General features: G+C 42.2%; 1 protein-coding gene across 5 annotated transcripts in view; it reads right to left on the bottom strand.

Moving 5' to 3' along the window:
• LOC134944656 (intelectin-1-like) overlaps window positions 1-25,295 on the bottom strand; it is a 199,400-nt gene that overhangs the window by 12,094 nt on the left and 162,011 nt on the right. For all 5 annotated transcript variants that reach the window (XM_063933413.1, XM_063933415.1, XM_063933416.1 and 2 more), the window contains exon 6: window positions 3,863-3,983. In XM_063933413.1, coding sequence (XP_063789483.1) covers window positions 3,863-3,983 — 121 coding nt within the window. The remainder of the gene's footprint in view (window positions 1-3,862; window positions 3,984-25,295) is intronic.

The following is a 25,295-nucleotide window of genomic DNA, read 5'->3' as shown; positions in this document are numbered from 1 at the left end:
ACAAGAAGCTCAAGCAGTATTGTTCCAGGTTGAGGGACCCACAGGCAGAAGCGGTAGACGCCCTGACAACTCCGTGGGGTATTTGTTTTCTCCCATTACTCTGATCCCAAGACTTCTAAAAAGAATAAAAAGGGAAAAGGTTCAAGCAATCCTCATTGCTCCAGACTGACCTCGAAGGGTCTTCTGGAGATGCTAAGCGTAGATCTGTGGCCTCTGCCTCTTCGAGAGGATCTTCTGCAAAATGGCCCGTTCGTCTATCAAGACTTACCATTGCTACGTTTAATGGCATGGAAGTTGAACGGCTGATTCAAGCCAGGGGTGTTGTCTTACAAGATTTTCCATGAGGACAGAGCTGAACTCAGGACTCATCAGCAATTTCTTCCAAAGGTGGTGTCCGCGTTTCACATCAACCAACCTATTGTGGTTCCGGCTGTTATGGATGCCTCTGCTACTTCAAAGACTTTGGATGTTGTAAGGGCTTTGAAGGTCTATGTGAAGAGAACAGCTCATCACAGAAAATCGGACTCGCTGTTCGTTCTTTATGATCCCAATAAAATTGAGTGCCCTACTTCAAAACAGTATATTGCACGCTGGATCAGGCTCACTATCCAGCATGCTTATTCCACAGCCGATTCTGAAATCTGTTCAAGCCCACTCTACTAGGTCGGTGGGATCCTCTTGTGTGACTGCCGGGGTGTCTCGGCTTTACAGCTTTGCCAAGCGGCTACTTGGTCGGGTTCGAACACGTTTGCTAAGCTCTACAAGTTCGACACCTTGGCATCTGAGGACCTTCAGTTTGGTCAATCAGTTTTGCAGGAACCTCAGCACTCTCCCATCCGGTTTGGGAGCTTTGGTACATCCCCATGGTTCTAAATGGATTCCCAGTATGCCCTAGGACGTAAGAGAAAATAGGATTTTAATTACCTACCGGTAAATCCTTTTCTCGTAGTCCGTAGGGGATACTGGGCATCTGCCCGGTGCTTTGTTATTCCTGCTCTGTTACTTGGTTCAGTAATGTTGTTTGGTTCAGCTATTGGTGTCCCTGTTTGCAAGTTTGGTTAGTATGGCTTTCCTCTTGTTCTGGTTGTGCTGGTTTGAATTCTCACCACTCTTCTTTTCTATATCCTTCTCTCAAAGTATGTCCATCTCCTTGGGCACAGTTTCCTAGACTGAGTCTGATAGGAGGGGCATAGAGGGAGGAGCCAGCACACACAATCAAACTTCTATAGTGCCCATGGCTCCTAGTGGACCCGTCTATACCCCATGGTACTAAATGGATTAACAGTATCCCCTACGGACTACGAGAAAAGGATTTACCAGCAGGTAATTAAAATCCTTTTTTTAATTTTTATTTTTTTCAATTTACACAATCATTTACAAAAAATATATATGAATAACAATTTGCATACTTAGGCTTCCATAAAAGGTACTGGTTAAAATTACATTTAGAAAAGACAAGAGTAATGGAAAATAAAGTACTTTTTATTGTGATCACATTTTCATATTATTTGAATCTAATTTACTCAATTACTTTCTGGCTGAAAATATTATTGATATACAGTAAACTGGGCCCTTTAGGCTCTCTGTGGCCCCAATCCAAATACCATCATTTAAACAGGGTACAGCAAAATCTTACTCTTCCTTTCTAAGCAGCCCTCATAATATTAAGGGAATGTGGTTGTTAGAGGACTCATTCTAAGAGTCTCGTTCTAGAGAGTGTCGGAGAAACATTCCCTTCTGCGTTCCTGAATTGGTGGAGATAATATCAGTATATGTTTCCCCATGTTTCAATTAACTTCCGGGTATTTCTTTCTTTCTGGAGTGTTGCTTCTACCCAGTCCATTCTGAATATATAATATAACTTATCTAAGAACATTGACATTGGGGGAATTCAATCCACATTTGCAACATCGTTTTACTTGCCACTGACGATATTGCACTATGCCAAATATGGCCCATTCTGCCGTTATATGGAAGTAACTTTCCGCATGAGAACTTATGAAACCACCAATTCTCCTCCAGAAACGCATTTTAAAAGAACATTTTTTTATTTATTTTTTTAGGTTTTATACCTAGGAGTTGAGCAATTCCATATAAGTGCCAGAAATAATTACATCTTACATTTGTTTCACCTGAACCTACAGATTTATTGTATACTAAGATAAGAATTTATGGATTGTATTACTTTGCTCTTAAGTTGTATATCTGGCAGGAATTGTTGTTACAGTATTAGTCTGTATTAAATATTGCTATAGAGGGCAGTGTAGTACTACAGAAGAATGTTGGAATATTAATACTTGTGCAAATCATCAAACGTTCATTAATGAGTGAAAGAGGTGTTCTCACTGACCAGGTCTGGTGTAGAAGGAAAATTAAGACTTAATGTAAAGCTAATATACCCTTGTTGTTATTTTTTTTTTTTAATAAATATATGAAAGAAACCTGGTGGATGCTATCAGGTGTGTTCAATTGAAGTCGGAACAGCCATCAAGTCGGAAAGACGGCAGTTTCCGGCTTTTTTAGGTCGAATCATGATTCAACCTATTCAATGGAGCTGCTGTTTTTCCGACTTGTGGATCAGCGGATTAGCCGCGGAGCCACGTGTTCTGTCGAATTAGCGGCCAATTCCGGCAATTAAAAAAAAGTCAGATTAGCATTGTTGAAAATGGGCAAAACCTGTCAGAAATGCACACTAATTGAATACTGCACTGTCGGATAGCCTCTCCATCGGATCCGCCATGCATTGAACGGACCCCTATGGGGTATACAGTATTTACTAAAAGTCAATTTCCATCGATTTTCCCCCCCTGAATTTTACTGCCTTGCCCCAAAGTACTTTATATATTCTATGAGACCAAATCAAATTACAAATTGGAGACCAGCAGTAATACATTTGTGTCATAAAACAACTAGAACACATTAACAAAAGGATAATCTACCAGCACCCTTAGAACTTTTTGATTTGGGCAGATTAAAAAGGATTTGCAGATTTATTGAGAAAATTAGGTTTGGAATAATTGCTTCTTAGTGGAAAGTGATTGTTGAACATCAATCTTTTAGAGTACTGAAAATTAAGAAGTTAATACTAAACAGAAAAATATTTATTTAAGAATGATATTTAGAAATTTGAAACAAAATACTTCATAACTGTAGTTAGAATTTCTGACTATTCCACAACACACACACTCTTCAGTTGAGGATTTATTAAATTTGGAATAATTTCCACCTTATAAACAAATTCCATTAGCGATAGAGGTCCCTCCTAGTGCGGGGAGTAATGGCTTGGAAACATTTAGTCTCTGCTAACGCACCAACAGGATGATTTGCTGATTTTATTAGTAATTTATAAAGTAGTGGTCTAAAATAAATATAATAAAATAAACAGGACTCAGCAGTGCTGCCACCTGCTTAAGGGATACCACACTAGTTCTAAGGGGCCAATTTATCAACTTCTTTAAAAATATATATATATAATAATAATTATGTGAAAAAAGTGTTTTTTCAAGCCATTGTTACATTATTTTAGTTCCGCTCAAATGTATTAAACGGCTTTTGGAGCAATTTTCGTGAAAAACTGCTACAAACCCTTTAATTCACATTTTTGGAGTAATCAGATTGCATTTCCCATACTTATAATGCGAAATGGGATCTGGCCTGGGGGTGGGGGGGTGGGAAGGGGGCATCAATGCACCATTTTATAGGCGTCGATGCACTGCGGGATGCGGTCTGGACAACGGAGGCGTTTCCGGACTGTGTGTGGGGCGGGACACGGCAGCTGCGTGACATCACAATGGTTAAATGGAATCTTTATATTTGTTTTCTTTTAAAACACCATTATATGTTCCAGAGACTAAAAACTTACTTCTTCCGCTTGGTGAGTAATAATTTGCTGTCTTTTCTGCATCTCCAAAATCATACACAACAGGTGGTGCAGGTCCATTATCTTTTGGGCAGCTGCCAGTATTGTATATAACTGGGTATTTCTGAAAGAGGATAATGAAGACAGAGTTATATTCTGGAATGTTTACATTCTTTTGTAACCACCTGTCTTGTCATTATAAGTTCTTAATAAAATAGTTGTTGTGGATGCACTGAATTTAGATTCTGAGTTAATTTGAAGTCTTAATTCTGTTTCAAGGCTTGTGCCAATTACTAAATTATACCTCTAGACCAGTGGTTCCAAAATTGTTCCTCAAGGACCCCTAACGGTTCATGTTTTCCAGGTCACCTGTTAATTTTTAAAATGTGACAGTTGGTCATATACAGTGCACCTGCCTGATGAACTGGAAAACGCGAACCGATAGGGGTCCTTGAGGGCCAAGTTTGGGAACCACTGCTCCAACAAGTTTGGCACTCTCCTCTCTGTACTCTCCATCTTATGTTTATACCTATTGTTGGCAAACTTGTATGTTCTATTTTTATGGAAGGTTTTTTTGCATGACTTGCTATATCAATTATCCAACAATGCAGAGTTGTGAAGCCTTATTAATGAACACTACTAATGATTATCTGAATCATTATTTTCCCATATAAATACTTATTGACATGAAACAGGTGGAAGCAAAATAAAAAAAACACATTTTACCTGTAATTTTAGTTCCATGAAGTTATATAAGTGAGAACATTAGAATTAAAAAAATAATTTGGATCTGCAAGTCTAAATCATAAAGATTGATCTAAATTGTTATTTTGTGACCAAAATGTAAACTTTTACCAGATCATGAATTTGGGTCATCCCTGATAAACTGCACCTGACATAAAGCTGCTGCAGGTTTAGATGGTGTGACTGATGGTGCATCTAAAGAAGCACCAAATGGTATTTTAGCATCTATTGAGGCTGATAGTGGGTGTCTCAGTCTATACACATTCAGATGCATGTATTTACACCAGGACTTTGTAGTGACATTTATATAAATAGGAAAATGCCACTGTGGCAAAAGATACAGCCATAACCACATGGCAGGAGATTTTAATGCTACACAAGACAGCCACCTGGGCAGGTCTAAATCTCCCCCAGTATCTTCCCAATGAGGGGTTTCCAAAATCTCTAAAGCTCTGACACTTCCTCCTCATCCAGCACCCCTTGCTTGTTGCCTGGCAAATAGAAGAAACGCACTGTGAAAGATTACACATAATTGTTACCAATACACAACTCAATACCATTTTCTTATAGATTACAAGCTCTATTGAGCAGGACCCTCTTCTCTCATGTGCTCCAAAATAAATTGGTCCAAATAAATTGGTCTATATAATGGAAGCATTAAGACAACTTGAAAATACAAAAACAACTCGAAAATAAACAATTCAATGCAAAATTACTATCAGATCAAACTCAATGGTTCCTTTCTGAACTTCATATTCTTCTAGGAAGCAGGGACAGGCAGGGTAATTTCCAGGGAAGAAATCTGGTTTATTTTCTTGCCTTTTCCTACTGTCTCTATTTACTATCACTCTTCTAAACTTCACAAATAACCCACTTCACCCCATTGCCGTCCTATCATTTCTGGAATCAACTCTCTATCTTCTAGCCTATGTTGGTTCCGTTCTCCGTTCTACAGTCCTGTGTCTCAACATTGCGGTCACATTTTAAAAACACCACACATTTCCTCTAACTCATTAAAGATATAGAGTAGAACAATATTTATGCCTTTTTAACTCTAGACATCCAGAGTTTATACACAAACATACTGTACAATCTGGGGCTCCAAGCGATTGCCACCATAATGAATATAGGTGTGACCTCACAAGACATGGCTTTTCTTCTATTCTTTGTAGCTTTCATTCTCCATCACAATTATTTTCCTATTATTGACACTTTTTCTTTACAGGTCATGGGTATGGCAATGGGGACCAAGTTTGCATAGAGCTACGCCAACCTATACATGGAACATGTTGAAGACTGGTATGTGTGGGGAGGCAAGTTTGGCAGGAACCTGGTCCTCTATGTCCATTATATTGATTATCTGTTTATTATTTGGGATGGGGACCTTACCACAGCACTTTCATTTAATTTCTCAATTATTTTCATTTGCATTTCACTCGTTCTTTTCCCCAAAGCCAGATGAACTTCCAGGATGTGACCTTAAATGTCAGGGATGGTGAGATTTGCACCTTCAATTATTCAAAAGAAGTGGGTACCAATGCATATATACACTTTGATAGCGCGCATTATCCCCCTTGGAAGAAAAACAATTGAAAGAAGCAACTGCTTCATCTGTGAAGAAACTATTCAGAACTGGAGACCTTTGAAGTTCAGGCAGGCATGATGGAATCTTTTAGCACACAAGGTTATCCTGATGCAAAAGTGAGAAAAGTCTTTAAGGAAGTTAAACTAACTGATAGAGCATAGTAAAGTCAAAACAAGAACTAACATGATACTACAGGAATGAATAGGGAACTATCATTTATAACGACCTATAATAGTCACAGTTCTGAGATTAAACAAATTAGTAAAAATGAGTACAATATTTTAAAACCAGATAACTTTCTCAGTGAACAGATTCCCTCAAAACATGACCACACTGCAGAGCAAGCTACCTGAAAACCTCTGATCCTGCCTATGGTCCATGGCAGGAGTTATCTTGGCTTCAGCCGAAGCCAAATGGTTTTAACAAGTGTGGAAGCAATAGATGTACTACACAAAGACATTTAGATAGATAACTATGATAAACCATATGATATTAAAAGGTCTATCATTTGTAACTTCACAATTATTATTTACCTAGTAACATATGAGCGTAATTTAAAATATGTAGGCGGAACCACAATAATGTTAAAAACTAGATTTATGCAGCATCATAGAACAAATTCCTGCTACTAAACGAGGAGAGAAGCGTTTCAAGAACCTTTGTAAGCAGGAAGTATTCTGGATGATCAGGATGGATTCAGTTTATCCTAATGGCCTTACTGAGGCAGTCGAGTTAAATATATTTATCTGACTGGTCAAATTGTACATTGCGAATATAATACTATCATAAACAAATGCAGAGGGGGTCTCTGGTGGCCCAGAAACCCCCTTTCTCTTGACAAGTGGCTCACATTATGACAACAATAGCAATGGTATATACAGTAATACGATTACTAGAGTTGCCGCCACATCATGCAGTGTAAGAAACAGAGCAGAGCTTCTGCACATGGCCAGTGGTAGCAGCTTCTTCTACCAAGTTTGCTGTGTGTGCGGATCTGAGCCCTCAATCAGTGCACTGGACCAGAGAGCAGCAACCAGGAAGAAGAGACAGGAGCCTTAACATGAGGCGGTAGAAGTGTAGTACTGGGTTAATTATGTTTGTGTATTTATTATGGTATGTTATCTTTTACTGACCACTTTGTTTGAAACAGCCTATACTAAAGACCATCTGTAGTGTTAAATATTAATAGAGTATTCCATACAGTAGACGGTATATAAAAAGACCAATATTTACATTAATGTCCAGGGTTGTTAATGGGTTTTTACTACAGCTCCCCCATGGACCTAACTGAGCAGTTTGTATAATCTCCACGTACTTGCGTGGGTTTCCTCCCACAATCCAAAAATATACTGGTAGGTCAATTGGATCCCAACACAAATCAACCCTAGCATGAATGTGTGCTCGTGTACATGTGGAAGGGAATATAGATAGTAAGCTCCACTGAGGCAGAGACCAATGTGAATGGGCAAATAGTCTCTGTAAAGCGCTGCGGAATATGTGTGCTCTATATAAATAACTGGTTATAAATAAATAAATAAATAATAAATACTACTCATAATTCACTGTATGGTGTGTTTTTGTTTTGTTTTTTAGATTATGTAACATATATCATAATAAATGAAAACTTTTTTTGCATGTTTGTAAAATCTGGAGAGTGCCTCTACCTTTTTTCTATAAATACAATGCTCTGACATTGGAGTGGACACCCCAGTCACTGGTTTCATGAAGATGTGAGTGCGACCTTCATTGGATATATATATATATATGTGTATATATATATATATATATATATATATATAATTATATATACAGATGGTTCCTCCATTATCTAGGCTCTTTCTGTGCCTAGACAGAGGTTTAGTCACGCCTAGGCGATAGCTTAGGTTGCTGAGTTTAATCACGGACAGGCGCATTGAGGCGTGACTAGATACTCAGCATGCAATACACATCTCCACCACTGGGTGGCTAATGCTGCACTTATCCAGTACTTTAGATCGAACAGCGGCAGATTGATCTACAAGGTCTGGCAAATGGTCAGTGACGACTGTAAATGTTAATATACAGTTCTGTACTGCATAGTGTACACACAGATGGTGACCAATGGTCATGCTAGCTAGTACTCTTATAGAAAATACTGTACAGAAATACTAAGAATGGTGATTTGGCATCCAGGAACTTAGGGAGGAGCTTTTATCTCTATCCATTATACATAGAAAGATTAAACTTGCCGCTGTACGTTACAAGCTGTTCGTGCTAATTAGTACACTAATAGAACATACTGTACAGAGGTACTAAGGATGATGATTTGGCATCCAGGAACTTAGGGGGAGCTTTTATCTCTCTCTGTTATACTTAGAAAGATTACAATGGAGAGAGATAAAAGCTCCTCCCTAAGTTCCTAGATGCACCGTACTTAGTATCTCTGTACAGTATGTTCTGTTAGTGTACTAATTAGCATGAACAGCTTGTAACATACAACACATTCTCACAACACAGATTCTCTAACACCGATGATCTACAGTACTGTGTTGCTCGAACAGTTAGTTGCATCAGAATACACTAATTTATATTTACTGGCATGTCTACAGGTGCTCATTACTGCTGTGTATTTTAGATAGTGAATGAGTTGCTTCTGCAGATTTAGCATGATTTTTGTGAAACCTGTGTGCACCCTTCAATTGAATGTTTTACAATGGATTACACAGAAAAATAATTAATAATAAAGTGAATGTCACGGGAACACAAAAAAAAAGATTGGCACTTTGGGAATCGAACCCGGGACTCTCAGTGTGGCAGGTGGGAGCCTTCATCACTAGCCCAGAACTCTGCAAGGAAGATTCACAAGTTCATGTATAAAAGTACTGCAAAGAGCGATTCCTTCCCATTGGTGTTCGTTTATGCCGTTAGGGGACTTGGACGCTCATTTTTTGCACTATACATACTGTAAAGTCAATGAGCTACATTACTCCTTTCACACATTAGTTGCGTCTGCATACACAAGTGTTTTAACACATTAATTTGTGTCTGTATAAACTATACACACAGTGATTTGGCATCCAGGAACTTAGGGAGGAGCTTTTATCTCTCCCCATTATACTTAATACTACGGGATTTGGATGCTCACATATCCCTAACATCAATAGACCATACTGTATATGCTGTACTATTTGCATCTGTACTGTATATACTCTTATAGACTGTATGACATACTGTAGCATAATGTAGCGTAATGAGACACACCAGTAAAGTAGTTCTTACGCTGTAGTTCAGTATTGTATTTTAATGGAGACCACTCGCATGCGCATTGGTGATTTTAAAAAGCAATATCTGGTGGATGATCTTAGGTATTACACTCAAAGGTAACGGCAAACGCTCTGTGCGCCTCCCTTTGACTAGGCGTGCCTCCTTGAGCCCAGGCACACTGCGTATGCCTGATCATAACTAATGCCTTAGTCAGCCAAGATAACGGAGGACCCATCTGTATGTGTGTGTATGTGTGAGTGTGTGTGTGTGTGTGTGTGTGTGTGTGTATTGCATGGTAAATGTATATGTGCATATGTTATACTATATGTGTATTCTAATGTCACTTGTATGTGTACATTGTTGTGGTATAAAGTGTAGGAACAAGACAGGAGAGTCAAGCCTGTACTGAGGTAGTTAATAAAGATATGCTGCATGAGACAGAATACAGCTGTTAAAAAGGAGCTCACTATGCCACCTGATTAAAGGGTCCCTCGCACCGCTGAAGTGATGCTCTGTTGGGTAGAAAAGACACCTTCCTCGCACTACTGTGAGACACGGAGCAACCTCGTGCAGGGCGGCAAAGCGAGTCCTTGTGTGGACCACGAGCCAACCGAGGGGGGTCAGAGGGAAGAGCGGGTACTGATTGGAGGTGACATAGATAGGGGGCCAATAGAAGTCTGCGGATCAGCATGAGCCCAGCTGGCAGACAGATAAAACAGGGCTCTCCAGCGCTGATTGGCAGACTGGTGTACCCTCATTGAGTGCACAGCCACTGGCTGCTATTAACCGTCTAAAAGCTGTAACATCGGCAGGGTTAGCGCTAGGGCTGTAGCCGGCGTTGAGCAACTACATGTGCCTAGGTGCATAACCTGTTGGCTATGTTGAAGTCCCTCTGGACGTCAGGGACAAAGCGTTTTACAAGCAGCAATTATTTGCTGCTTGCAAAACACTTTGTCCCTGACGACGGGGTGTTACCCCGAAACGCCGTAGGATGAATTAAACAGATACCTTTTGCATAACTGGTTGTAATAGTCTGCTTGAGTGCCGCCGGATTTGTGTTCTATAAAGGATAGGGCCGTCTACCCACCGCAGCAAGAAAATACCTGTATACAGTATTGAGTGCCGGGTGAACAGTTTGTATATATATATATATATATATATATATATATATATAATACGCAGAATATAATATATCCAAGCTACCCGATCCTCCCCTAGTTCAAATTTTACAGTGTGTGTCATTTACATATATATATATATATATATATATATATACTGATTTTAATTTTAGACCTCAGTTGACACTCAGAAACACCCACTTCCTGTCAATCACTGTGCGGTCAGCAGTGCGACTGAAAAGCTTCGCTAGACCTTGTGTGAAACTACATCGTTTGTTGTAAGTACCCCGGGGCCCCCGAAGCCTTAATCCGGCTCTGCCTGTCACCTCTCAGAATCTGCTGTAAACAATGAGAGGATGGCTGGGGCTAGTGACACTGCCCATTGATGCACAGGTAAAGAATCCGGGTACATAATAAAGGTAACTCTACTGCCTGCTGTCATTCGCCTGCTGTAAACATATAGGAGGAATATTGAGTGAGCCTTAGATGTTAATGCCCATTCTAATTGGTAAAAGAGGTGAAGCTGCAGAGAACAGGGCTAGTCATCTTTCCCGATGCCTGAAGAAAGTCAGATGTACTACAGTGTAGAGTGACCGTGGCACTAAGTGAAGGAAGAAAGTTGAGGGAGAGACTGAGGTAACCGTTCCAGCCCAGCGTGTTTTAAAGCCATTTCAGAGAGAGCCGTGAGTCCAGATAGTCGTGGATTGGTGAGAACTAAAACTTGCACTCACCTGCAATACCTACAGACACTTAAGCGATAATATTCCACTAGCCTACTATGAACATTGACATTTAATTGGCTGCAGTTTGTTGACCGTCAAGCGTTAGTATAAAGAAAGCTATAAACCAAATTCATTACAAGTACAGTAATATCTCGCATCAAGCACAGTATAAGGAGTGAATTTCAGAATATTCAACTGATAAGAGAGTCATCAGGAGTGTGCTGCCAGACAGGTTTAATAAGGATTTGGTAACACTAAGGACACATTAATTGTATCAGAACTGTCTGGCTAAACAAATTAACTTTAAATTCTGGGAGCACTGCCAGTCTGTGTACATATACTGGATACAAGAGTAAAAGCTACAATATTGAAACACTTGCTATCTGACAAAGGCCCTCATTCAGAGTTGTTCGCTCGCTAGCTGCTTTTAGCAGCCGTGCAAATGCTAAGCCGCCGCCCTCTGGGAGTGTATCTTAGATTAGCAGAAGTGCGAACGAAAGAATCGCAGAGCGGTTACAAAATAATTTTGTGCAGCTTCAGAGTAGCTCCAGACCTACACCTAGCTTGCAATAACTGCAGACTATTTAGTTCCTGTTTTGACGTCACGAACACGCCCTGCATTCGACCAGCCACGCCTACGTTTCACCAGCCACGCCTGCGTTTTTATCTGGCACGCCTGCGTTTTTCCGCTCACTCCCTGAAAACGGTCAGTTGACACTCAGAAACACCCACTTCCTGTCAATCACTCTGCGGTCAGCAGTGCGACTGAAAAGCTTCGCTAGACCTTGTGTGAAACTACATTGTTCGTTATAAGAGTACGACGCGCGTGCACATTGTGCCGCATACGCATGCGCAGAAGTGCCGATTTTTTTGCCTGATCGCTGAGCTGCGAACGAAAGCAGCTAGCGATCAACTCGGAATGAGGGCCAAATTGAGAGTAATTTACCCAGTGGACACCTTCCAGACAACACACCATATTCAACTGGAGCAAATGGGAATACAGTCAGTGTATTTATTCCATAATAACTCTGGAAAGGATTTAGTGTATAAAATGTGCATAGAAATGTTAGCGCTTGTAGGTCACAAATGAAGGGGTAGGTCACAATAAATCACAATTTATTAAAAAAATAAAGATTAAGCAAGATATAAAAACTGTAGGTATTGCACAATAATATACTATGCCAGATAAAAGCAAATAATGGAAAAGTGAGTAGTGCTACTCCCAATTTAGGATGTTCTTAATGGAAGAAAAGTTAAATGAACCTGTTACGAAAGATAGTCCCCTTAGTCACTAAAGGCCCACAAGGATCATGTCCATAAATGATAGTTACCACCAATGTCTCTCGAGGTAATTAGGCGAAACTGCGTCCGCAAATGGCTGTTCCTCGGTGGGTGATGTACTGTAATTTCCACGGTATAGTGAAAACTCTCCTTGTGCAGGTCCAAGGGCAAATTGTGGGGACTTGGTCCAGGTCGAGGTCTCCCAGAAAGTAGGGAGTAGGCACAGAGTAGCAGGTCTCACCAACGCGTTTCATTTTCTATTTTTTAGTCTCACCTATATCATAAAATGCTCTCCTTACCAACAAAGCACTGAGCCTTTTGCTCAGCCAGTTTCACATTTGTGGGTATGATGTCTGTATATGCAACAAAGTTTAGATGGCTTGTATCCATTGGCGTTTCTATAATGGGTGCAATGTGGGCGGTGCACATGGTCTAGGGGGGCCCACACCGAACACACTGTACCCATTTTAATACTTACCATTCCGGAGTCCAGCGCCGGGCACTGCGGTCACGGCAAAAATTGCTGCCAAAATGGCCACTGCGCATGCGCAGTAGCCAAATTTGTCTCCAGATCATGGCGGGCGCCATGTTTCCAGAAGCCTGCGCATGTGCAGTAGACTCCAGGACAATGTTGGGGTCTACAGTGCCGTACAGAGGATGTTGGGGTCTACAGTGCCGTACAGAGGAGGGGGCCCACCCAGAGGTACACACGGGCCCCCTCCTCTGTAGAAATGCCCCTGCTTGTATCCTCTTATGTTCTGTATTGTTTTGAACTGTAATTCTTTTGTACTTTTATTTTGTTGGCTAAGGAATGCTCTATCACTTCCTCTATCCAAATGCAGACAGGTAAACTGACTCAGCCACCACTACAACCTGCAGAGCTCAGCCAGCAGCCTGAACTCGGACATGCGCTACAGTATCAGTTTATAAAAGAGCAGGAGCACCCCAGAACTAGAGCTGCGGCTGCTGCCAGTCATAGTACTTCTTCAACATCTACTAAATGTGGTCAAGGGAAAAGAAGATGTATGAAAGGGCACCTCAAATCTAAACATAATTTCACAATTGTTATGGAAAGGAAAATTTATTGCCAAAAAATGTAAAATTTCCAACATGCCAATTCGCCACATGCAGTGACATATATAGACTCAGACCATGATCTTTCACTGTGATTGGTGGTCCTACTACTACTTTTTCATGCAATAAAAGGCCAATTGTGAAAGCCAGGGCCAAATATAGGCATCATCTGTGAAATCACATTGAACAACTTCTCACTCTCATTCTAGATGTGTCACCTTTAAAACAGACAAATCAGTGCAAAGAAGAACACTAAGGCTGAAGAACAATTTGTGTGTTGGCAAACTTCACAACTCCCTGAGGAGAGTCTCAGGGTGTCCGTGAGTGCTATGTCTAAGTGTGGAATTTCTGATTCTGACACTGTAATCATAGAGAAGCCTCCTCGTACCATTTCTGAACCCTCTGCAAATGTGAGACTGAGTAGCAGTGAAAGTAAGGATGATGATGGTTTAGAGTCAGACATGTAAATTGAGGATGCTACTGTGGAAGTGCAACAGGATGTTGGGGATATTAGTTTATCTGATACTAATGAGGATGTTGATGATGAATGAGTTGGACAAAAAGAAGTTTATCAAATACAGGATGAGGATGTTGTTTGTACAAAAGTAAGTCAGCAACCAGTGGCAGAAGTTCTTGCTAGTGATGAAGGACATTGTCATTCCTGGGCACAGGACTAAAACATCCACCTCTTTCATATGGAATATTTTTTACCCAAATCCTGACAACATTTGTGAAGGCATCTGTACTTTTTGTGAGGCCAAAGTTAGAGGCAGTGGGGGTGATTCAGATCTGATCGCTGCTGAGCATTTTCGCACAGTGGGTGATCAGTGATAGACTGTGCATGTGTATGCACCACAATGCACACACACATTGCCAAACAGGCATCACCGACCAGCGACAGGATGGTACGTAAATTCCAATCACACGGGCATTTGCAAGGTGATTGACAGGAAGAGGCCGTTTGTGAGGGGTAACTGGCCATTTACTGGGGGTGTTGCAGGCATTCCCAAGCATTTTCAGGGAGGGTGTCTGATGTTAGCTCCGGCCCTGATCAGCCAGTTTTCATTGCACTGTAGGAGTAAGTCCTGGGCTGCGCACAGACTGCACACACTGGATGTTTGCAGCTCGGTGTACACATGCGATCGCACACTTGCACGGGCGAATTAACACTCCCCTTGGGCGGCGACTATCTGAAAGCAGGACAGCAAAGTTAGCAACCCTAGTGATCAGGCCTGAATTGCCCCCAGTGATGTTAACCATCTAGGCACCTTGTCTCTGTTAAGTCATTTGCAGCGAGTTCATGCTAATTATTTATCAAAATCTGAAAAATCTTATAAAATAATAACAAACAGTCCAGCATCCGCTACCTGCAGTTTGGACCAACACATACAATCTCCTCTGCCAGCACCCTCATCAATCTCCTCAAACGATCGGAGGTAGTCTTGCTGTATCCTATTTGCAAAGGCTAGCCGATTCCTCCCCTCTCTAGGATTCCTAATAAGAATCCTTCCATGCCAGGGGTGCTGCTGCTGAGAAGTGGCTCTTCATCCCAGAAGGAGACCAAGATGACTAGTAGTTTCAAACAATTGACTGTGAAAGAAGCATTTGCAAGAGGAACCAAGTATGTCAGCCGCATTCCTGTTGCACAGCTGGTCACTGAAATCGTGATGGCTCTTAAAGTGTTATATATATGTCCAATGTCCGTTATCAATGCAAGTGGTTTTAAACAGTTAGTTGAGATCATGTGTCTCCCTCCCATCTCAATTCCAGTTTACCAGTACAGCAATTCCTCCCCTGTACTGGGAAGTGGGGTAGTACGGCTGGTGTAATGGTTAGCATTACTGCCTCACAGCACTGAGGTCATTGGTTCGATCCCCACCATGGCCCTAACTGTGCTGAGTTTGTATATTCTCTCCATTCTTGCGTGGGTTTCCTCCAGGTACTCCAGTTTCCTCCCACAATTCAAAAATATACTGGTAGATTAATTGGCTCCCAACAAAAAAAATTAACCCTAGCGTGAATGTGTCGGTGTGTACATGTGATAAGGAATATAGGGGCAGATGTATTAACCTGGAGAAGGCATAAGGAAGTGATAAACCAGTGATATGTGCAAGCTGATAAATGCACCAGCCAATCAGCTCCAATATGTAAATTAACAGTTAGGATCTGATTGGCTGCTGCCTTTATCACCTTGCACATATCACTGGTTTATCACTTCCTTATGCCTTCTCCAGGTTAATAGATTGTAAGCTTCACTGGGGCAGGGACTGATGTGAATGGGCAAATATTCTCTGTAAAGCGCTGCGGAATATGTGTGCACTATATACAGTAAATAACTGGTAATAAATAAATAAGTTAAACAAAATGTTATTCTTTGTCTAGAAAATGCCATTGTACCACTATTTACTGAACTGTAGATATGTGGACAAGTGGTACTGTTCAAACTAAAGATTACATGACTGTAAGAACCCCACTGGGTGAATGAATTGCCTTCAACAGCAGCAGCAGTATCTAACAAACAATGGCAACTAATTTACAGTCAGGATACTCTCTGTATCACTGACTTCACTAAAACATGTACCAGTTGGAGAATCTCAGGGATGTGATAGCAAAAAGGGTTACCCCGCTACGACTTCCTCAGGATTAATTTCCAATAATGCAAGTAACATTGCACAAGCAATGCAAGTGGGTGAATTTTAACATGTACAATGTTTTGCACACACAGTAAACTTGGTGGTTCAGAGTTTCGTAATAAATGATTGGTGCGTGCAGGATAGCCTAACTGTGGCTCAAAAAATGTCTGTATACTTTCAGCATTTGGCAACTGTATGTAGAAGTTTGCAGTGGCTGCAAGAATATTTATCATGCCACCAACTATAGCAAAAACTGGTAACCAGGTGGAATTCCAACCTATATATGCTTCAGTGACCGGAGGAACAGCAGCACGCCATCCAAGAGTACATATCAGAGCATGAGATAGGGAAAGGGGGGGACATGTTACCTTAGTCCAGCACAGTAGAGAATATTTGGTTTTATACAAGCTACTGAAACCATTTGAAATTGTAACCAATGAAGGAGTTCAGACACAGCCAGCCTCAGTCAGGTGATTGCCATAACTAAACTACAGGAATGGCAGCTAGATAAGCTTAAGGAAGAAAGGAAACAAAGTGATTCCACAAAGTATGTTGGATTTGTTGTTCAAGTTCTTTTTTCACTTTGCCAGGACACAAGGGTTTCCTACATATTGTCAATGGATCATTACATTTTGGCAACCATGCTAGGTCTTAGGTTTAAGTCCTACTGTATGCAGCATCTTTCATTCCAAGTGACCCGGATCTTAAGAGATGCAAAGAGCTAGTTGTTCAGTTCATGTTGTCAGTTCAAGTGGCACAAGACATGACAACTTCTCCTGATTCAGCTTCTCCTGCTCCAACTGCTGCCGCTAGGAAAAAAGTGAATTTTTCCTAGAGACCCACTGGTGGTGATGATGATGAGTCAACTCAGCACATCAGATTGAAACAAAAGGTATGCGGTCAGCATACCGCTCGTCGGGATCCCAGCTGTCACAATACAGATGCCGGGATCCCGATGGGGGGACCAAACTGCCTTTGGCATACCGGTGAGATATGTGAGAATATGCTCACCACTGAGCCCACAAGGGGCTTCATTGCGCTTGCCCCAGTGGTAGCATTTTAGCACTAAAGGGCCCTACACACTGGCCGACCCGCCGCCGTGCTGCCCGATGGCGGATACGGCCGACGAGCGACCCGGCGGCGGGGTGGCAGTGACGGGGGAAGTGAAGTTTCTTCACTCCCCCCGTCACGCGGCTCCATTGAAGTGCAGGCAAATATGGACGAGATCGTCCATATTGGCCTGCATGCACAGCCGACGGGAGACCAGCAATGAACGAGTGCGGGGACGCGCATCGTTCATCGCTGGAGCCTCCACACTGAAAGATATGAACGAGTTCTCGTTCATTTATGAACGAGATCGTTCATATCTTTCAGAAAATCAGCCAGTGTGTAGGGCCTATAAGAATGCTGATATTGGAATACTGACATTCGGCTTCCCGTGAGGCAGTAAATCATAACGAATCCAAAAAAAAGTATGACACAGGGTCAGGCTTAAAATAATTGCCCCCAATTATTAATATTCTTGACCCCTGTACTGTGACTCAATCCGATAATGTAAGCATCAATAGGATGGTGGAGGATTATTTTAATAACACTGTGCAAATTAGCATGTCACACAGTCCCTTTGAATACTGGGAGAAAAAAAGGCAATTTGGATCCCCTTAATTTAATGTATTTAAGCTCTCCACCTTCCAGTGTGTATTCAGAAAGCATTTTTAGCATTTTTGTGAGTGATCATTGTAGGAGGCTACTTCCAAAAAAAGGAAAAAGGAAAAAAATTATGTTCGTTGAAATGAATTACAAATTCCATAAGGGAGACCTTTGCCACCAATTAAAACAAACAGAAATAACTTCTGTAACAATGGATTCCAGTGGGTATGAACTAATATTGTGTGATAATAAAGATGATTTTAACTACAGTGAGGCAGAGTGTGATGATGATGATGATGATGATGATGATGATGATGATGATGATGATTCTAACATGTTCCAAATGTGACTATGAATAACAACACTGTTAATCTGCCTTAAATCAATTGTTATCTTCATTTACCAAAACCATAAAGATGTGGTCTTCTGTAGGGTCCCAAACAGACCAAGCACTTCAGCTACTAAAGTTCCTGTCACTGAAGTGCTTGGTTTGTTAAACTGTGCATGTCCTTTTTAACATACAACATAAGGGTGGGTCGAAGGGACCACGGACAATTCCATTGTGCACCACTTTCCTTTTCATAATGGGATGTATTTTGGGAGCATAGGCTTTTTGAATTTCTTGTATTGTTCTGACTCCTGAGGCCCATGAATTGCTGCATGGATCAGTTTGCAATCACAATAGAATTTAATAATCAGATATCAAACTTCACATTAGGGTGATTGTTTTTGCAACTTTTCTAATAATTTCTTCCAGAACTCTTTTTTTTTCTTTTTACATTTTATTAAATAATTAGTCAATCAACATTCATCGACAAATTCAAAATAGATATCAAACCTCACTTTAGGATTCCTATTTTTTACTTATCTAATCTTTTCCTCTAACATTTTCTATTCCTTTTTTTAAATGTAAATTTTTTATATCTTCAAGCAATTCAAAATAGCTATCAAACCTCACATGAGGATTCTTGGTTTTTTTAAACTTTTTTTCTTTTTTTTTAATTTGAATGAATATTCAATAAAAATTCATTAGTCAAGTTTAATCAAAGTTAATAAAATTTTAAGCAATAAGATTTAATCAGTCAGAATTAAGTATTCAAATATCATGTTCGTACTGTATGTTTGGTTTTTTAATATAATTTGTCCCACATCTCTTTATTTTTTATTTTATAATCAATTAATCATATAATTATAATCAATTAATCAAATAATTAATCAGTACCCTCGGGCCGCTGCTCTGTCACTTTGTTTAGCCAGCCAGCTCGCTGCAGCCTTTGCACAATACTGGTGAACGATATTGTGAGGTGGTCAAATTAACTGGAAATGAGTGGAAATCAATGTTATTGATGTTAATAATACCGTAGTAACAAAAGTAGATCCAAATTAGATTTTTTTTATACATTTTCAAAAAATTCAAAACCAAATCTTATTCCAAACCAAGGTTTTGCCAAAACTGAAAAACAAAAACAAAATATTGTGTCAGGAACTGGTGCAGAATCCGGAATTCGGGATCAGGTACCAAGTGGTTGACGTTACCCAGAACAGAGGTGCGGAGTCTAACACGCCAGGAGGTTTTCACCAGGGAACCCCGCAAGGGGATATGGGCTTCGCGGCTTCCGACGTGCAGGTCGCGGCCCCCTGTCTGGGTCACTTGATACCTGAACTGGACTAGAGTTATGGTAGAGGTGTTATATATGACCAACCGCAGGGATACACAGGAACAAACAGGAACAGGAGAAGGTGGCAGGGTGCACACGACCAGATGGTACTCTGGAGCCGTGGAGATGGAACAGCAGCAGGCACTCCAGGGGTGACACAGGAGGTAGCGGCACACGGACGGACTGGGATGCAGACACTTGGAGACAGGGTAACGGCAGTCAGCAGACTAAAGTCGTCAGCAAGATGTTGAAGCTGGAATTCAATACTGGAACAAGGCAATACCCACTGGACAGATGAACTGAGACCAGAGAGGAACCAGCTAGCAGAACACCACATGGAGTAGCTATAACTGGCAAAGCCTCTTGGGATTGAGAGGCTTAAAAGAACATGCTGGACCAATCAGTTGTGAGCCCCAGACAGGCCCCCAGTAATTGATATAACATGCAGCTGCAGTGCAGACTGAGCAGGCTGACAAGCTGAATAGTAGTTTTCAGGTAACGAGCTGTAATTACAGAATCCAGACACCTGTGAAGTCAGTTGCTGAGTGCAGGAGCTAAGGCACTGGGAGACAACTATGCAGGTGCTAGCTGTGACTTGTAGTTCCACAAACTGAAGCAAAGGTAATTTATAACAATAACAAAACATGAGTGCTCAGGATTGTAACAGTACCCCCCCTTGAAGAGGGGTTAAGAACCCCTAGAACCAGGCTTATACGGAAATTCACAGAAGAAAGACCTCTTAAGTCTGGGTGCATGAAGAAACCGCTCTGGTACCCAGGTTCTCTCTTCCGGCCCGTAACCCTTCCAATGCACGAGGAAATGAACTTGACCCCTCCTGAATTTGGAATCCAGAATATTTTCCACAACAAACTCCTTGTGACCTTGGACTAACACAGTGGCAGGCCTTCTGGAAGGAGATCTTCTAAATCTCTGGGACACAAATGCTGGTTTCAACAAGGAACAGTGAAAAGTGTTATTGATCTTAAGTGATTTTGGTAAAAAGGAGTCGAAAGGCTACTGGATTAATCTGTCTAATAATCCGGAATGGACCAATGAACCTAGGCCCAAATTTTTGAGAGGGCTAGCGTAACTTGATATTTCGAGTGGACAGCCACACCATGTCACCCACTTTAAAAGTACAAGGTCTTTGTCGTCTGTCAGCAAATTGTTTGGAACGAACAGAGACTTGGTTGAGTGCCAGACGTACTCTCCTCCAAATTTTCCTCAGACCAGCTACAGGATCAAGGGAAGAAGTCTGTTGCTGCAGGATGTCAAAAGCGTTAGACCTAGGATGGAACCCAGAGAGACAAAAGAAGGGTGACATGGATGAAGAAGAGTGACTGGAATTATTATATGCAAATTCAGCAAATGTCAGATGGTCCACCCAATCGTTATGGTACTTTGAAACATAACAACGGAGATACTGTTCAAGAGACTGGTTCACTCGCTCAGTCTGTCCATTGGATTGTGGATGATAACCAGAGGACAGACTAAGATTAATATCCAAGGCTGAACAGAAAGCTCGCCAGAATTGAGCAATAAACTGAGTACCTCTGTCGGAGACGATGTCCTGTGGTAATCCATGTAATTTAAAGATATGTTGGATAAACAAGGTTGCCAATTCCCTGGCACTGGGGAGCTTGCGAAGAGGAACAAAGTGAGCCATTTTACTGAACCGGTCTACCACAACCCAAATGGTATTGTACCCCGATGACTTAGGAAGATCAACCACAAAGTCCATAGAAATATGGGACCAAGGTCTTGAGGGAACCGTAAGAGGCGTAAGATGTCCCATGGGAGCTTTACGAGGAGTTTTATGTTGAGCACAGATCTCACAAGCAAGAATGAACTCTCTAACATCTTGATACATAGAAGGCCACCAAACTGAGCGAGACTCTTTTTACATGAAATTCAGATAAAACTGCTTTCCTGTACTCTTTATGGACAAAGAGGAGTCCTGAAGGAGTCCCCATGGGTGCAAGAGACTGTTTGGCTTGAATCTGGGAGACTAAATCTTGAGCAAGATCAGCATGGATATTGGAAACAGGAATAATTGGTTCAGAAGAGCAGGATGAATTTTGAATTGGAAGGAAGCTTCGTGACAAGGCATCTGCTTTAAGACAGGGCCGGCAACAGAAATTTGGGGGCCCGGTACATGTATTTCTTTGCCCCCCCCCCAATTCCTCTCAACACACACACACACACACACACACACACACATATATATATATATATATATATATATATATACATATACACAGTATATGCATACACAGACATATATATATACAGTGTATATATATATATATATATATATAAATATACACACACACACACACAAACAGTGGGGGTGCCAGGACCCAGGAGAAACTCACCACAGCCAGGGGACAGCGGTGGGGCTGCGGGTAGCGCCGCTGCAGTGAAGATGTCCCCGACGGGAGGTGATCTTCCTGGGCTCAGGACGCTCTGCTTCTCAGCCAGGGGACTGCGGTGGGGCTGTGGGTGACGCTGCTGCTGTGAAGATGCACCCGGCGGGAGGTGATCTTCCTGGGCACGGGGGGGGGGGGGGTATCAATCAGTGGCGGAACTTGCGGGCGGTGGGCCCAGGTGCAACAAATGCTTTGGTCCCCCCTCATCCCAACCAAGTCCACCCCCTCACCCCTGGAGAGGATCTGGTGAGGGTGACCTGCTCAGGCCTGGAGAAATGGATACCTAGCAACAGTGCAGTAACTAGACATTTTAGCACTGTGTGCAATAAACGGCATCAGAGCCCCCCTTCCACCATGATGTAAAACAGGGGCAGTGCGCACCGTAGGCGTGCGCCAAAATATAGGGGCGTGGCTTCATGGGGAAGGGGTGTGGCCACAAAATAATACCAATTCATATAACAGTGCACAGTAGTCTCCATTATTCAAATTACGCCGCACAGTAGCATCACTACACCAGGTAGAGCCCCTTTTACACCTTACGGCGGACAGATTCCCCTTTTTACACATTACGGCAGACAGCGTCCCCTTTTTACACATTAAGGCAGACAGCGTCCCATTTTTACACATTACGGCAGACAGCGTCCCCCTTTTTAAACATAACGGCAGACAGCGTCGCCTTTTTATATATAACGGCAGACAGCTTCTTCATTTTTATACATAACGGCAGACAGCGTCCCCCTTTTTACACATAACGGCAGACAGCATCCCTCTTTTTACACATTACAGCAGACAGCGTTCCTTTTTTACACATTACGGCAGACAGCGTCCCCCTTTTTACACATTACGGCAGACAGCGTCCCCCTTTTTACACATAACGGCAAACAGCATCCCCCTTTTTACACATAACGGCAAACAGCATCCCCCTTTTTACACATAACTGCAGACAGCGTCTCCTTTTTACACATAACGGCAGACTAGAAAGAAAGAAAGAAAGAAAGAAAGAAAGAAAGAAAGAAAGAAAGAAAGAAAGAATAAAATAAAAAAAGGAATTATACTTACTGTCTCCGCTGGCAGTCAGGCTACTCTGTGCAGCTTCTTCTGGCTGAGATCCCGGGCAGGGGAGAATGAGGAGGGAGGTGGAGGAGGGAGCCGCAGCAGTGCTGTGTAATTGGTGGAGGCACTGCTGCAGCTGTCCCTGTCCTTCACCATAGGCTGTCCTCCGCCGTTGTGAATGCTGGGATGCGCTTCCCAGCATTCACAGCGGCAGAGGACAGCCTATGGTGAAGGAAAGGGACAGCAGCAGCAGCGCCTCCACCAATTACACAGCGCTGCTGCAGCTCCCTCCTCCACCTCCCTCCTCCTCCTTCTCCCCCGTGGCCGCTGCACTCCTCTCGAAGGGCGGCTGTGTGCTGCGGGCGGCGGTTGCCCGCAGCACACAGCGGCATGTAATGAGTCAGTTTGACTCATTACATGCCGCGTTGCTTTGGGCCCCTGGACAGTGGCGGGCCCCAGTGCAAGGCACTGCTTGCACTGGCAGTAGTTCCGCCACTGGTATCGATGGTGTGCACTGTTGTTTTTTTCTTTCCTAATTGGTGGGCGGGCGGAGCGGCCAATGAATATAGAGTATTTACAGGCACTCCAGCACCCGTGTTTTGTTCTCCTCTGCCTCTGAACCATGGGGCCCGGTATAGCTGTCCCCTTTGACCCCCCCTGTCGCCGGGCCTGCTTTAAGATTCTTCGATCCTGGCCGATAGGAGATCACATAGTTGAATCTAGTGAAGAATAATGCCCATCGTGCCTGTCTTGGATTCAGTCTCTTGGCTGATTCAATATAGGATAGGTTTTTATGGTCAGTGAGGACTGTAATCACGTGTCTCGCCCCTTCCAACCAATGCCTCCATTCTTCTAGAGCCCACTTGATAGCACGCAGTTCACGATTTCCAACATCATAGTTGGCTTCGGCAGGAGAGAACTTTCTGGACAGAAAAGAGCACGGGTGAAGTTTAGAATCCACTGGATCTTTCAGCGATAGGACTGCTCCCACTCCCACTTCAGAAGCATCCACTTCCATAACAAAAGGCAGGTCAGGATTTGGATGACTAAGAACAGGTGCAGATATAAAGGCTTTTTTTAACTTGAGAAAAGCTTGTAGAGCTGAAGGTGACCAATGTGACGGATCCGCACCTTTCTCGGTCAAAGCAACAATAGGTGCAACAATGTCTGAAAATGAACGAATAAATCTCCTGTAATAATTAGCGAACCCAAGAAAGCGTTGTATAGCTTTAAGGTTAGTAGGTTGTGCCCAATCTTGAATTGCTTGAAGCTTACTGGGATCCATGGAGAACCCCTTGGGAGAGATGATGTAGCCTAAGAAAGCGACTTCCTTCACTTCGAATTCACATTTTTCTAACTTGGCGTATAGATGGTGCTCCCGGAGCTTTTGCAACACTATCTGGACATGGACTCGATGCTGCTCAAGTGACCGTGAATATATCAGGATGTCATCCAAGTAGACCACAACAAATTTTCCCAGGAATTCTCGGAGCACATCATTGATAAAATCTTGGAAGACGGCAGGAGCATTTGACAATCCAAAGGGCATAACAAGGTATTCATAATGCCCAGAATGAGTGTTGAAGGGCGTCTTCCACTCGTCACCGGCCTTAATTCGTATGAGGTTATATGCCCCCCGAAGATCAATTTTAGAGACGATTTCCGCCATCCGGAGTTGATCAAACAACACGGAAATCAATGGCAAAGGATAAGAATTCTTAACAGTGATTTTGTTGAGTCCTCTATAATCAATGCATGGACGCAAGGAGCCATCCTTTTTTGCCACAAAGAAGAATCCTGCTCCTACTGGTGATTTTGAGGGATGAATAAACCCTTTGCTTAGGTTCTCCTGAATATAGTCCTCCATGGCTTTAGTTTCTGGCAAAGAAAGAGCATATAATCTACCCTTAGGTAATTTATCTTCGGATACCAGACTGATGGCACAGTCGTAAGGTCGATGGGAGGGAAGAGTATCCGCCTCTTTCTTGGAGAAGACATCCGCAAATGAATGATATGGAGTCGGTAGCCCCTCTGGTATAACTTGAGAGCATTGCACTGGCAAGGACAGACATCTTCCTGTACATTCTGTTCCCCACTGTAAGAGTTCTCCTGTCTTCCAGCAGATGGATGGATTATGGGATTTCAACCATGGAAGCCCTAGGACTATGGAGGCCATGGGGCAATTGACAAGGAGGAAACTAATCTTCTCCGAATGCAGAAGACCAGTAGTTAAATGAACAGGAGGA

This window comes from Pseudophryne corroboree, chromosome 7 (genome assembly GCF_028390025.1).
Source record: "Pseudophryne corroboree isolate aPseCor3 chromosome 7, aPseCor3.hap2, whole genome shotgun sequence".
Classification (NCBI taxonomy): Eukaryota; Metazoa; Chordata; class Amphibia; order Anura; family Myobatrachidae; genus Pseudophryne; species Pseudophryne corroboree.
Note: the sequence above shows the minus strand (reverse complement) of the source record. Positions and strands in the feature narration are given on the sequence as shown.